Raw genomic sequence first — 15,637 nt, 5'->3', positions numbered from 1 at the left:
GTATGTGCTGCTTTCTCATATATTCAATAACATCTCTGAGTTCTTCACAGAATATTTCTATGCTTTCTTCATCTTTCTCAGGACATGCATATCGATTTAGACGATGCTGACATCTGTGAGATTTCGCTTTAGTTGAGTAAGCATTAACTTGTTTGTTTTAAATTAAAAACTCTAAATCTGCAAACTGAAGCCTAGAACAAAAGATATTCACTTAATGACTGCAGTGGCTAGAATCCTGTTGTCCATCTATACCAGCATAAGTGTAACTGCATAAATTGTAGCAGGAAATCACTGCTAATTAACAAGTTACTGCTCACATTCCCTGTCGCTGTCAAGTTGTGTGATTGGAATGCAAGTTGCAACTCATTAATTAGTGCCAATTTGCCACCATGATTTATACAATTACATGAGTGCTGGTGTAATCCATAATAGGATTTTAGCCAATGAATACAAAGTCTAGAAGTTAGTTTTGAATTAAACACCTCACTATCCTTTCACATAAAAAGTGATTTCTGCTTTGTTCATTCTGATGTTGTTTTGTCGTGGAATTCATTTTGTTGCTGTTTTCAAATAATCTGGAGTCAGAAACCCTTGTCAATTTGCTGGAAATCATATAGAAATCTACCAATAGGTTCAGACCAGCCTGCACTATTACTGTAGAAGATTTCCGAAGGTAATCTTGCCATTACTGCAATAATTACAAATATTTTCTCTTCCACACTGGTATAAGAGGTAGAGGAGCTCTGTGCAGTTTTCATATAGCCATCCTAGGGTGCAACAAGGCACAAAATCCTGATACAACAGTAATCTCTACATCTCTGTGAGAACCAATTTGCTGTAATGGAGAAGGTGGTTGACAAGGATTCTGGAGATCTGAGTTCAAATCTCCGCTCTCTCGTACATCTTGAAAGCATTGTTAAGATTACCATAAGTTGCACAGTATTTAAAACAACAAATATTTATATAATAGCTCTTCTTTAGATGCCTCCCCAAATCAGAGGGAAGAGTTGCTCAAGGGGTTAATATCTGGGTATACATGAAAGTCCCTCCAACAATGAACAACTTAGAAGAGATGGAGGCTGATACATGGATTTTACTATCAACTGTTATCAGAAATTACCTGAGAATATCTCCACTTCTGGCATTTAATGCTTGCTGGTTTGGGCAGATCAGGTATAATTTCTTTTATCTGATCTAGGATCAACGGCTGCACCTTTTCTTTATCCCACTCCAAATATTCTGTTCCAAATGACACACTGGTGTGGACAACAACAGATGGGCCAATCTCCGGGGATTCTGCAAGACAGCCAAAGGGGGAAGGATTTTTGTAGAGTGTAAATAACAACACTTCAATTTCCATCCAAGCATTAATTATAGTTCTTGCAAGTTCATAATTAGATGTTTTAATCAAGGATGTCCACCTACCTACGAAGTAATGAAGACTGCCTGGGTAAAACTCTTTTAATAAAAAACCTCAGTGTTTGTGTGAGTGGAATCAGCTGGAAGTGAAATGTGAAGAGGTTTCCTGACAGTCAATAGGGCTACAGTACTTTAAAATATAACATTTTAACTTAGTTTTTCTTCTGAGAAAACGTGATTAACTATTGAGTCTAATCTGTTTAAAAGCTCACAAATATTCCAGGATACAGATCAAATTCAACCATATGTACAGTTACCAAGTGCAATAGTTTTGGTAAGTTTGGTAGACATTGGCTGAAATCCTGTTGCTGAAGACGGAAAGTCAGAACTAGAGCAGATCCAGTGGGGTTTTGGCGAGTCAACTCCTCCAAAAGTTCCACTGTTTCAAATGCGCCTACTCTAGTTGCAATAAACTATGCTAAAGCAATTAACTATGCAACTAGAGTAGATCCAGTCAAATCAATGGAACCTGTGGAGTAGCTGACTCACTAAATCCGAACTGATTCAATGCGCTTGCTCTAGTTCTCAACCTTGTGTTCCCAGAAGTCATTGGTTTACAATCGCCATCATCCTCAGTGGGCCCACTAAAAAGTTGGGCAAGGAAAGCTATAGTCCAACATTACATGGCGACCCAAAGCCACTCACTCTACTGTAAAGGTGTAATTTGATTGCAAGGGAAAACCATGAGGTACAGGGGAAAAGATGCTCTCATACAAACTTCCTTCAGATCTTTGAGGGACTTTCATTTTTGCCTAGCTTTCAACTTTTTTTGTCCTTACATCCACCACAAACTGCACGGCAGCCTAGAATCCTTTAAGCCACCTGAGGCTGCTTTAAACCCAACATTATGCAATGTGCATAGGATTTATTTGCCAGCACAAATTCTTCCTAGTTTGTCTACTCAGCCCTACCCCACCCCCTCCTGCCCATTCCAGGAGTGCTGGGAGGGTTGTGCTGCCCAGAGGCAATGAACTATGGTGAAAATGGGAAGCTTCCCAGTGAAATAAATGAAGAGATGGCTGAGAAGGACACTGTGCTCACTCAGCAATAAGGAATAGCAATCAGGAAGCTGTTTTTGTTGGGATGGCAGCAGAGAACTTTGTGTGACTTCGGCTGAAACCTAAACTGCTATGGATTTAACACTGAGGTTATTGGAGCAAGATCATTCCTAAAATGAAGGGTTATTCTTGGAAGCGGACATTTGAAAAACACACTGAACAAAATCAAAATCTGAAGGCAACAACTACGTTTTTGGAAAAGCATCACAGCTAAGTTCTGTGAAAACACTGGTGTGGTGAAGTGTGGAAGCTGACCAACAAGCAAAAAAAAAAAAAAAAAAAAAAAAAGGTGATGTAACAGGATGACATCTTCCTGCACTATGTGTATTTGATGTTCTTTCTACACTTTACTTAGCATGTGTCTCATATGATTGCAGGCACGCAACTCATTTATCACTAGGAAATGTCAAACATGCTTGTATTTCTGGTCTTATTTTGGAGCCAAAATGTAAACAGGGTTCAAACATTTGGTACATCCTCAGTACTGTTGTATACGATCACCATGGTATTCTAGAAGAGAACCTAACAAGCTCATTACCACTCAAGGGCAAAGGGGGATTATTTATCAGGAATCAGATGCTTATGAGGGTAAAGCATCACTGACCACTTTAAAAAGACTACAGGCGCCAAATGGAAAAATAAGCAACAGAATCCATGAGTCGAGGTTGGACAAACAGGCACAGCAACAAAGAAAAAGAGAGTGAGAAAGAGAGAAAGCAACAAAGGGGAAAGATTTTCTATGTCAAGGACTGGCCAAAGACATTTATATGCCCCAACTGGAGGAATAAATGCTGCCCCCTAACAAGTCATGATGCACAGGGCCCCAGGCCAATTAAATTATTTTGACATAGAAAACACAAAGTCCCACAAGCACCTCTGCTCATGGCTGGTAGGAAGAATACAATGATACTTTGGTATCTGTTCAAGACACCGCCTGAGGCAGCCGCCTCATCTTGCAACTACAGGCAGACCCCAGAACTCTTGGTACCAAAGACGTGTCGCCTGCTTACTGCCAACAAACGGTGGTTTCACCAATGGCTGAAGAATGGATGATAACACAACTAAATTTGGTTAGAAGCTTCCAAACCACACACAAGGGTATCTGAATGGCGTTGCTCCTACAGCAAGCTTCGGCTGATAACTCCAATTTTGAAACAAATGGTCAACAGGTTTTGAGATTCTGTGGAAATCTTTCCCCTAATAGTATCACATTCACAGCCTTACATACTCTGTTCTTACTACATATATAAAGAATAGTGTCTCTGCCAAGCAACTGCATTCTGTAGAGTGAACATTCAGGGGCAATTCAGCATTTTTAGGTTGATTATCTAGATTTTATATTGGTCTTCATTTAGCTATATTCTAGCGATTTCTCTAGTCCTCCTCTCTCACCCGCTTCCTTCCCATTTCGTAGTTTCCCTAATTATTTCCTTGCCTGGCTGCTCACTTATTTATTATCTTGCATCATCTTATTTGAGATCAGCCTTGGACCAATGTCTCAGTTTACATTCTGGCTTATAAATGATTTTTCCATACTAATTCTTCCATGGATCTGCTCCATATGATTTTTGGTCTTAATCCTGCCAGGATTTTACTCAGATTTCACCTTCCGCATAACTGGCAGTCTATGGACCAATGTTGACGCTCATAACAAGGCAAATAAAACTGAACAGGTCAGTATGTGCTCAAGAGGTTAAACCAGGACATGTTGAGTGATGACATGGGCACATATTGAATTGCCACACACAAGGCCAGCAAAAAAAAGTCAACTCTGTTGATTTCAACACATCGTTAAAATGTTAGGTTTTCTAGTCTTGACTGTCATTGCTGTTACAGCTTCAGAACAGGAAAGGTTATGAAAGCTTGGAAACATGATTCTAAGCAGCAGCTGGATCCATCTCACTCTTCAAAGAAGTACCATCAAGAATACAAAGAATGAAGAGGGTGTGAAGGCTTTATCAACCACTACCCATGCAAACCAGCATGGACAAAGACAACAAAGGGATCATGTCTGTTGTGAAAGTTTGCAGCTAGCCAGATACCCCCTGGGGGTGGATGGGTGGAACATATCATCACCAACATGTTTAGTAGGGCAGCAACTTTTAGTTAATTAATCAGTCCAATTAATATATTAAAATGTTTTGGTTTATTAAAAAGCTACTCTTAGACAATCATGCAGATCACAGAGGCATTTATTCTTATAGCTCAAAAAAGGGAATGTTTTCCCTTAAGAATAATCTGTTGTGGCATACGTATGTTTACATTATCAAAAAATAAAATTTTATTTTTAACAAAATGTTGTTTTATCCATATGCAGATCCATGTGGTTTCAATCAACCAACCAAAACTCCCATAATTAACCAGCTAAGATTTCTTCTCCTACTCTAGTGTTTAGGGACTCCATGTTGAAACACAACATTTGATAACATTGTACAGGAAATGTTTTTAAAAAAAGCCAATCATAACACTCGGCTTTTGAAACAGATTTTCTTTAAATAAAAATTATTAAAGCTTTTACTAATTTTGTTAACATTAACTAACCTGAATACATGGTAGCACTACAATTAATTACTAAAATTAATCAATGTCTTCTTCCAGACATATGGATGTAAAAAAGGTTTTCTTGTACAGGTGAAGAACCAATCTGATAATTTATCGATTATGAACATTTATAGTCTACCAAGTGTAAGGATTTCTTTTTTTCCCCTCATGACAGTAAGTCTCTAAAATCTGCTCTGACAGTGCCTTGATATAAGTTAAATAACCCATCCATCAATCAGTGATGGGTGTTCAATTTTTAAAGCAAAGCAAAGCAAAGCAAAGCATGCTGCTTATATACCGCCCCATAGCACTTCAAGCACTCTCTGGGCAGTTTACAAGTTAATTATGCAGGCTACACATTGCCCCCCCCCCCAGCGAGCTGGGTACCGTACTCATTTTACCGACCTTGGAAGGATAGAAGGCTGTGTCAACCTTGAGCCGCTACCTGGGATTGAACCCCAGTTCGTGAGCACAGTTTTGGCTGCAGTACATAGTACAGCGGTTTAACCACTGTGCCACGAGACTCTCTTTTGTTCATTACTTGTTTTTGTGAAATGGGAATGGGCCAAGCCAGAGTGAAGTGGAAAACAGCAATATTGGAAAAAGGACAAAACTCTCCAGTGAACAGGCTTATATTTCAAGCTCTATACTGGATCTCACAAATTGTTATGGTTTCTAACTGTAAGATCCCATAAGGCAATATTATAAAGACATTCTCTGGATTGGCAGACCAGAAAACATTCAATATATGAACAAGCATACATGATGAAACCCAGGAATTCCTAGTAATAAGACTAAAATCCCAGGAACATACAGACAATAAGTAAAACTATTCTGTGTGAATTAATAGAAGTTGATAAATTACTCAATATCTGTACAACTGTTTAGGAAACAGAGGGGCATCACTTGATTTCTTTTGCCCCTTATCTAATTTAAATCCCTGTTGAATTTATCTTGATTTATAACTAACCTTCCAACAGGCCAAAGTGAAGTTTGAAGAAGGTTAAAAGACAGTCAACCCAGCTTGGCTTTCTGTAAGTTCAGATTCAAAACCTCAGTAACTATGCCAAAGACTGGAAGTGGTCATCACGTATCATGACATATTTTGCAAAATTACTGTAACTTTTGATGTTTTGTATTCTGAGAAAATGACATACTTTCTCATGTTATTTTTCATACAAGTTTTTCAGAAATGTCATAATCTGAAGTTTTAAATGAGAAATCAGCTTCACAGCAAATCACGAAAGTAACAGCAGAGGTTGGACTAAAGGAAGGATCTACAGAGGTGGAACGAGAGGAAAGAAGGAAAGAAGGACTCGCACTGCATCCAGTATGAACAGTGAACTCCTGAATCAATTCACAGCCCCTGTGGGAGCACTAATTGTCAATTCTAACATAATAGAGGCTGTGAATCAAACCTCTGCAAAGGTAAGTATTTTCAATTCAGCTTTCTAGTGTAGTTGCATCTTGAATCACAGAAAGCTTACAGTGCATCACTGCATCATTGCTGAATATCCACAGTAAATCTCAGATGAACAGTTCAGCTCAGTGCTAACACTGTAGCTTTCAAAATTATTGCTACATGCTTCTGATAAACAAAAGGACTTTGGATTGAGCAGAAAATAAGCTTGCCTGCTCTGCCAAGGTACAGTCATGCCCCGCTGGACGATTACCCGGCTCTATGACGAATCTGCATTTTTGTGATTGCAAAACGATGTTTTAAATGGTGATTGCAAAACGATGATCGGCTCCCTGCTTTGGGAAGCAATTTTTCGCTTTATGACAATCAGCAAACAGCTGATCGTCGGGTTTCAAAATGGCCACCGCCTTTCAAGATGGCCCCTGCTGTTTTCTAGGACAGATTCCTCGCTTTACAGGCACCAAAAATGGCCGCTGTATGGTGGATCTTTGATGGACGGTGAGTTTTTCAGCCCATTGGAACGCATTGAACGGGTTTTCAATGCGTTTCAATGGGATTTTTTCATTTCGTTCGATGATGTTTTCGCTCTACAGCAATTTCGCCGGAACGAATTAACACTGTCAAGTGAGGCACCACGGTATCATGCAGAAGTAACTTTGTCCAAAGGTAATGTGTGTATAGTAATAAGGAAAAGAATCTGACATACTGTAAAAAAGGAATTAAAAGGAAGCTGCTAAAGAAGCTTTCAAAGTTCTAGCAATCTGCAATCAGCACTAATTGGTTTGTTGATAATTAAAGATGATTGTGATTTTGATGGGTTCTAAAACAAAGACCTCATCAGCAAATGTACATACAGAATTTCTGGAGAAGGTAGAAAGCTGAGCAGTCAGGTCCAAAATATCTTAGTCGATTGTAAATCATGGAACACTAAAGGTATTTCTTGACTAAGTATATCTAAATGCAATCTGGGCACATCACCACTGGGAGTGGAGAGAGATATAATCTTAGAAAACAGAAAACAATACAGAAATACATTAAGCCTATTCCAGGATTTTGTAGCAATGTCTGAAGACAAACAAGATTCCTGATCTATTTCAATTTCTATAGACTGGGAATCCCTACATGTTTTAAAATAATGAGAAGCTTCTTTTGTTACAGCTGTCACTGGGTGTCAGCTACCTTTCTGTTTATACCATTTCTTAGACAAGTGAAATCAAGAAGAAATGTTCTCTTTGCTTCTCTGTAGCTGCAGTCCTCTATTGATTTCACTAGAAGTAACACCCACTGAATCCAGACAATCTTAGTTTTGAGTACACATTTATATGATCACATAGAGCTTCACTTTTAAGACAATGCCACAGAAAAGGGTGCAGTTGGAATAATTCCACAGTCCTTTTAAACTGGTGTTTCAACAAGTGTCAAGTAGTTTTCACAGAAACGGAGACATTCCTTGTAACAGTGATAATAATAAAAGTCTCTGGAATCTCTGACTTTAAAAGAACTGTCTTTGCCTAATTGTAATTACGTTCTCTGCAGACTGAATTGGCAATTCTTACTCCGTTCTGATCTCGAAAGACTTGATGCCAAAGCCATTACTAAAATTGACACCTTTGTTCATATTCTCTACAGACAGCACAGAGAAACGAAACCACATTGCTTTTAGAAGTGGCTGCACTGGTTTGTGACTGAAGTGATGTTTGTGGGGCAAAGTGAGAAAAACAAATGCTTGTTTCCATGCACCCATCTATCCTGTGGTTCACAGAAAAAAATTATTTTCTTTATACATGGAGGTAGAGTGAGACTCAAGACACCTACTGAAGAATTGTGGGCACTTAGAGGTTGAAGGCCTGGTTTACATATTCAGTCATATGGTCCAGTACCTTGTGTACTCGGATCCTGAACCAGACTCACAATGAGGCCTGGGGAGTATGCACACCCATCAGAACATGGCAGATATCATAATGTAGAGGCTGCACACTCTGGTGCATATATGGTTCAATTTGCTTCTTTCTCCCTGCTCCAAAGCAAGGCCTTGCCTCTTGCTTTAGAGGACAATGAGAATCCTCATTTGGGTTTGAGCATGTAATAATAATAATAATAATAATAATAATAATAATAATAATAATAATAATAATAATAATAATAATAATAATAATAATAATGATGATGATGATGATGATGATGATGATGATGATGATGATGATGATGATGATGATGATAATAATAATAATAATAATAATAATAATAATAATAATAATAATAATAATAATAATAATAATAATAGCAGCAGCATTTTTTCCATTGGAGGGGACAATATTCGGGGGGGAGTGGGTCAACAAAAATAAATGGGAGTGTACGCAGCCTGCATGTTGCTCACTTTGCTGTAACATAAGAAAACTCCTTCTAGATCAATTTGAAATCTCTCTTGACTGATTTACCACAGTTGGCCAAATGGCTATCTTTGGAAAGCCTCAACCGGAAGAAGATAAGGGCAACTGGTATTTCAGAGATGTACTGCCTTTGAACCTGAAAGCAATAGGTAGCTGTTATGACACATAGCCATTGATAGACCCACCCTCCATAAATTTGTCCAGGACTTTCGAAAAGCCATCTAAACTCATATGTTAAGTGTGAGCCAGGATATTGGACGTAATGTTTGTTGAGTGTGCTTGCTCTTTCTGCTTAGCATGTAGGTTTCTGAAGCATGGCCTTCATTTCTACCTTGCAAATGTGATTAGCAGTATAGTTACTTGATCTGATTTGTCACCTTTCACTGCTTTTCTGGCTTCCCTGAATACCGCTTTCCCACAACTAGGAACAGTGGAGATACAGTAATCTCAATGAGATTTCTGAAGAATGTGGAGGACTTTAACCTTCATAACCCACAGTAATCCATAGATCACAGAGGCAGAACAGGGAGGTTTAAGCCTCCTCATCTTGATGCAGCGAGATGTGTCACAGAAGATTCAATCTGTGCATGCACATACGGCCCTCTGGGTTGAAAACATGTGCATCTTTGCTTTAATTTGTATGCAAATGTGTGTGTGTTTGTGTGTGTGTTTGTGTGTGTGTTTGTGTGTGTGTGTGTGTGTGTGTGCGCGCGCGCGCGTGCGTTGCAAAATCTAGTACACTTAAAGATTATTTTGACTGGGGGGAAAACTGTCTGAGAAGCAAAAGGTACCACTTGTTAGCTCATTTGCAAAAATATGGGCAAGTGCATTTAGAACCAACTTTTCCAGCTTAGCACCTTCTCTCTAAAGCTCCCTTCTTATGGAACAACATTTTGCTGGCTTTCTTGTCTTTTTATTGACACAACAGATTAACAGTGGTATTCTTAAGGAGTATCTTTGCCTTGCTGTTTTTACTGTGTTGGTATTTCTTAATTTATTTATGTGTCATTTGCCACTTCATAAACAGACTGGGCTTTTTTTAAAAAAATGTAAAAATATAAATGAATTAGGAGTTTTAAGATCCTTCACACTTGCTTTTAATTCCCCAGGAAAAAGGCATTCTTATTTTTCCTCCTTTCTTTATTCCTTCAAGTAAGGAATTAAGATTTCAACAGCAATCTGTTTTTTCAAAAAAGAAAATCTGGACCTGTATAGAGAATAATAATCAATTCCTTGAGTCAACCTGATGACTCTGAAATGTCTTAGTAAAAAAATGTGTCTGATTTAATAAGATATATCTAGCTATGAATAATGAATAAAAATAAATTCCTTCAAATCTAAAAATAAACTTGGAATTTCCTCTCAAATGCCAACACTGACATTCATGTACTACTTTGCAAATGGCTGGTTTGCTCTTGATTTTTCTATTAAAAATTCACATGGCTTGCTGGGTTTCTTCTATTCCTCATGGAATTGCTATAATGTACAGGCCACATATTAGAGCGACTTGTGTAAAGGGAATACTGTATAATATATTCAGTCTTTCGTTATCTTCGTGAATAATTTCACAGTGCCCTCATATAGAACAAGGAAAGAGGTTATAAAGCAAACTAGTAAGTGGAGACGAACTGAAATACATATATTGGTGGAGTGACATGCCAAGTAAGGCAAAATAATTAAGAAGCCTTCCCGCAACAGAAGGGGGAAAAATACACAGAAACAACAGAAAGCTACACAGAGCTTTAGAAACATGAAAACAGTTTCTTCTAAATTTCAAAGCTCCAAAGGAAAGCAGGGAAACAGGACACCATTGCATATTTTAATAATACCAGGTTTTCATCATTTCCACAGAATGTAACAGTAGACTATATTCTGCAGTTTTAAGCACAGGAGTTGGGCTGATAATCATGTGGACAGAACCATATATTCTGGATTATTAATCATTCTGATTTATCAGCTGTTGGGGAGATCTCCTGTGGCAAGCTGCTCTACATACAGTACAATATAGCCAGAATGAGGGGTAAGCAGCCACTGCTGAGTGCAAGCTACCTTTATGTAGACTAAGTAGACCAGGTATAAGCAAACAGTAGCAACCTTCAATTTTTTACTTCTTCTGTGGTAGGATCTTATCTGGAACTGCTAAGATTCTTATGATGAATCTCTCCTTTTTATGTTCTCCATGGCCTACATTCCTTTACTGATGTATTACTAAATGGACCCTAAATTTCCTGTGAGGAGCAATGCAACGTGCAGATCTATTGCCTGGTGGATCTCTTCATGGGGTTCAAACCTTTCTTCTGTTGCGTCTTCTGAGGCAAGACCAAGCCTCAGAAGCTAAGAAACACCATTTTCTACTGCCTTCAGTGTGTGTTGGTGTGATGCAACTGGCACCATGTCAGGGTGCCTACATGAAGCGTGTGGGCGAGACAAAGAAGAATGCCGCCTTCTGTCTCCATTCCTACAGCCTGCTTCTTCTTTTGGCAAAAGCCACTTGCTCTCTTTGTAGGTCTCACGCAACGCAGTTGGCCACGCATGCCATGCCTTGAAAAATGAGAACAATGCCGTAACTTCAGTTCAAAACATGCCTACCCATATAAAGTATCAATAATGTCTGTGTAATGGTCATTAGGATTACAGGCTCTGCATGTTTACGATCTGGCAAAAACGTTTGCACCACCGGCTTGGCAGTTTTCATTATGCCTGCAGTAATGCCCATTAAACCATGGGGAATGAAATATGTGCTTAAAGGCAAAACAAAAAACAAAGAAAAACCCCGTTCCACTCTTACTGTTCTTCTTATTCAGTTATTTTTTTAATTTTTGCTATTTTTAGAATAGAGAATAAGGAACCATCTTACAAAAACCTCTGGAGTTTAAACAGAAGCACCCACCATCCCAACTATTTCTGATTTGCTGCTAACAAGCACTATTGTCCCACCCCTGTTCAACCACGGTAACAAGGGACAACAGAGTACAAAAGAGAAGGAGGGCCATATGTCATGAGGTCCTGTGGGAAGTGAGCCATTCATCTGCCACTGTTGGTCTTCAGATTTTAAAGTAATAGTAGTAACAACAACAGTCTTACAACAGTTCACTTATTACATGGTTCACTCCCTTTGACAAACCTAGTTTTCTTTAGACAAATTATTGCTGAGGGACATTTTTCCTTCTCAATCCTCATTTTATTAATCTGTGTCACGTAGGATGTAGGATCAGCATGGTTTGATGACATTGTTGCTTCTCTCTTAATCCTTTAGAAGCAGGTGGTTGAAGCAAGCTTACAAGTACAGCATACACACACCACGGTATGATAATTCCATTGACATTTCAGTGCAAAACTCAACAGGAGGGTAACAATCAGACTTCCTGAGAATAATATGAGTTTCATGCTTAGTGGGGAAGAGAACCTGAAGGTTTCAAGATGCTGGCAAACACTGTAACCACTATACAGTACTATACTCCTGGTTGGAAGCAGCATTAAAACTAAGCTGAGAGTTCATTTCAAATGCAAAGCCAAGTCCATCCCTAATTTGACACTGACTGCAGCATGCTAAACTGAGTTTATTCAACCACGAATGACCCCACCTCGGGGTAGACACAGGGAAATGTTCAAGACTGTGTAAAGTCCTGGAGCTGCCATGTCTGAGGAGAAGACAATAGATGGGAAGAGAAGGGAAATGAATCAAGTTAAAGGAGGAGGATTCACTAATCAAACCCCGAGGAATTGAAAAGCAGAACAAGATGGGAAAATGGGGATTTTTCCCCTTTTGAGGCCCTCTCTTGAGGCCATCAGAAAGCAAGGCCCTCAAGAATTAATTCCCACATTGTATTCAAAGCACACAAACGTAATAATTTCATTTATTTTGTACATATTTAACATGGAAAGAACCACAGTGCATGTGATGTAGTGCTAAATACAGGAGAAAAATTAATGGATGGCTAAAATCTCCTAGGGTCCAAACTTAAATGGAGAGTCACTACAGACAGTGGAAGATCTCTTCACACTCATCCTTCTCCGTGTGCAGGAGAGACAAGGGAACAGAAGGTGCAGTGCTAGAGCACTTACTTAAAAACTCATTAAGTGCCCACAATTTGATAACAACTGAATAATGCTACAGTTAAGACTGGGAAGCACTGTAAGAAGTGAGAGGCAGGGTATAAATAAATAAAATTAATATAAGATGACTTTGATGGGAAATTGAGATGCACAGAAATAATTGCAGTTCATCATATAATCTCACTGTTACGCAAGGACTGTGGAGCAAAAAAAAAAATTCTTTTGAGAACAGTCCCATTCTTATCTACTCAAAAGTAGGCCCCTATACATTTGAAAAGTCATACAGTTAAGCAAGGAGAGAATTATAGCCTTGGTAGCACATCTGCGCAGCACCATGCATTCTTTAATCAATAGTAAATCTGTGCAACTTTTATTTAACATAATTCCAAGGAGAGAAAGGAAGGCCAGGAAGCCTATAAACCAGCCATCTATGAATTAAGACTAACCTATAAGCCATCCATCTATATAACAGCAGGCTGCAACTGAAATCACAGCGCTCTGGTGCTCCTCACGCTTCACTGGCTGGTGTTCAATACTGGATTTAGGTCAAGGTCCAGATCTTGACCTTCTTTGCCCCTGGTAAGCTGCACCTCTGATGGCCTCTTGATATGACCTATATGACAGCTGCATTCATTAGAGATGCTGCCGTTTCAGGGCCAAGGGTGAAATGGGTAGGAGCAGAGGGGCAGGCTTGCCTGGCAGATGGCCCACAGCTGTGCCCTTAAACAGCAGAGGCTCCAAGGATCATGGATCTTATCTTCCTAACCTTGTCAGTGAGAAAGCCCACTGTACATAACAGCATCTTTGCAATAGCAACTCCGCCCAAGGGCTTGCCACTGTTGGACCGAAAGAACACATTTCTTTACAACAGGCGCAGTCTGCCTACTTGTGTGTGTGTGTGTGTGTGTGTGTGTATACACACATGTGTGCATGCCTGTATATAGCCCGGTTGAGACCAGAGGTTGCAAAATTTCATTTTTTGAACTCCAGCCAGGGGGTTCCGTATATTTCAAAGCTGCCCTCTTTTGAAAAGCTGAACAGACCTGCAACTTTTATCAATGCTCACACAGATGTGCAAGCGTGTACATGCTGCGTCCTACAAATGCTCACTTTTGCATATAAGCAAATAAGTAAGCGAACAAATAAATATTTAAAAATGCTGCATGAAAGCACACTTCTACAGAAAGATTAAGGACAATATGATGGGCTTAAGGAAGTCATCATTTAACTATATGGACAGATTCTAAAAAACCCATTTATTAAATTCATAGAATCAACAGGACAATTCAGCAGTGAGACTTAAACCTGTTGTCAAAAACACACAAATAGAGATCAACGTTCCATTTTGACATGAAGCACATTAGTTAGAAATGGAAAAGAGGAATTAATATCTGGTAAGCTGCTTTGAGTACCCAAATGGGCTTGTTAGGTGGGCTGAAAATGCTGAAATAACATATTATATATATTTTAATATATTTTTAAAAATTCAGTTATTCCAATTTTCCATCTATTAATCTACTATAACCACTGCTCTGCTTGTCCAAACGTATGACCATACGGCATTGTGCAGTACCAAATATACACTCTCCATGCTTATCCAAGTTGACCGATAAACACTTTCTGTGTATCAGTTAAACTCAGGACAGAAACAGACATTAGAGATAGCTTGTAATTTGAGCTGAAAACACATTAATATTGCAATGAGGTGACTAAGGCAGTCTCTCTGGATTTATGAAATTGATTAAAAAAAATCCCATGTCCTGAAGATTAATCAACAGACAAAACTAATTTACTTACGTCCAGAAATGAGAACAATGCCTCCTTTGACAGTCAGATGCTTCTATTAGTTAAGGATTTTCCTTTTCTATTCATAGGTCATTTCTAATGTTACACTTCTAACCTCAGATACAGATGAGTGGTCTCATTCATGTTCTAAGGCAGTGGTTCCCAATCTTGAGTCCCCAGATCTTCTTGGACTACAACTCACAGAAATCTTGGCCAGCACAGCAAGTGGTGATGGCTTCTGGGATTTTTAGTAGAAGAACATCTGATGACTCAAGGTTGGGAACTACTGTTTGAAGGATATGATCAACTGCCCAACTGCAAATACTGCCCACTGCAGCCACACTTAACAAGTCATCGGATCCAGGACAACCCATATAATTTTGGAGACTTGGAACCAAATGATATGTATGCAAAAACTTGCAATTTACATATTTTAAAAATCAGAAGGAAGCAGGATTGATTCAGATGGGGCAGTGTGTGTGGATGGGTGGAGTAAATGCTTTCTCTTTGATCCACTCTTTCGCCACATCCGAAGATGCTTTTTGACCTGGGAGGGAAGTTATCACGGGATCCAACAGCCAAGCTAATTTGTCTTTGGTTTCTGCTCAAGTACTAAGCACTTTGTAGCAGTATTTGTATCCCTTGGGCGGGCAACTCTGTTCCACTTGTGTGCAAAAACAAGTCTGTGTGACTGCATCTGCCAGAAACAGTAAAAAAATGTTCGGTTGGACAAAGAGGACCTGCTCTACGAGATCAGCTTAAAATCACATGGCACCCTCTCTTATTCGGCTAACCTGTGTTTTGGATAATGTGGACAGATAAAGAATTTGAGCTTTATCTACATAAAAGACATGAAACCTATCCAACAATTCTATGTGGGTATGGGAGTTGTGATGAGCTACTATGAGCTATTTCTTGTACTGGCAACACCTTCTACTACCAGTTTATTTCAGAAGACACCTGTGTAT

General features: G+C 39.0%; 1 protein-coding gene across 4 annotated transcripts in view; it reads right to left on the bottom strand.

The window, feature by feature from the left end:
* Nucleotides 1–15,637, bottom strand: part of RNLS (renalase, FAD dependent amine oxidase) — a 291,960-nt gene that overhangs the window by 168,171 nt on the left and 108,152 nt on the right. For all 4 annotated transcript variants that reach the window (XR_013543984.1, XR_013543985.1, XM_078391345.1 and 1 more), the window contains exon 6: nt 1,121–1,296. Coding sequence is in view for 2 of the 4 variants with exons in the window: in XM_078391345.1 (XP_078247471.1) it covers nt 1,121–1,296 (176 nt within the window). In the remaining 2 variants the exon portion in view is untranslated. The remainder of the gene's footprint in view (nt 1–1,120; nt 1,297–15,637) is intronic.

The sequence above is a fragment of the Pogona vitticeps genome, chromosome 3 (assembly GCF_051106095.1).
Source record: "Pogona vitticeps strain Pit_001003342236 chromosome 3, PviZW2.1, whole genome shotgun sequence".
NCBI classification, from domain to species: Eukaryota; Metazoa; Chordata; class Lepidosauria; order Squamata; family Agamidae; genus Pogona; species Pogona vitticeps.
The sequence above is the reverse complement of the archived record's forward strand: the minus strand, read 5'-3'. Positions and strand labels throughout refer to the sequence as shown.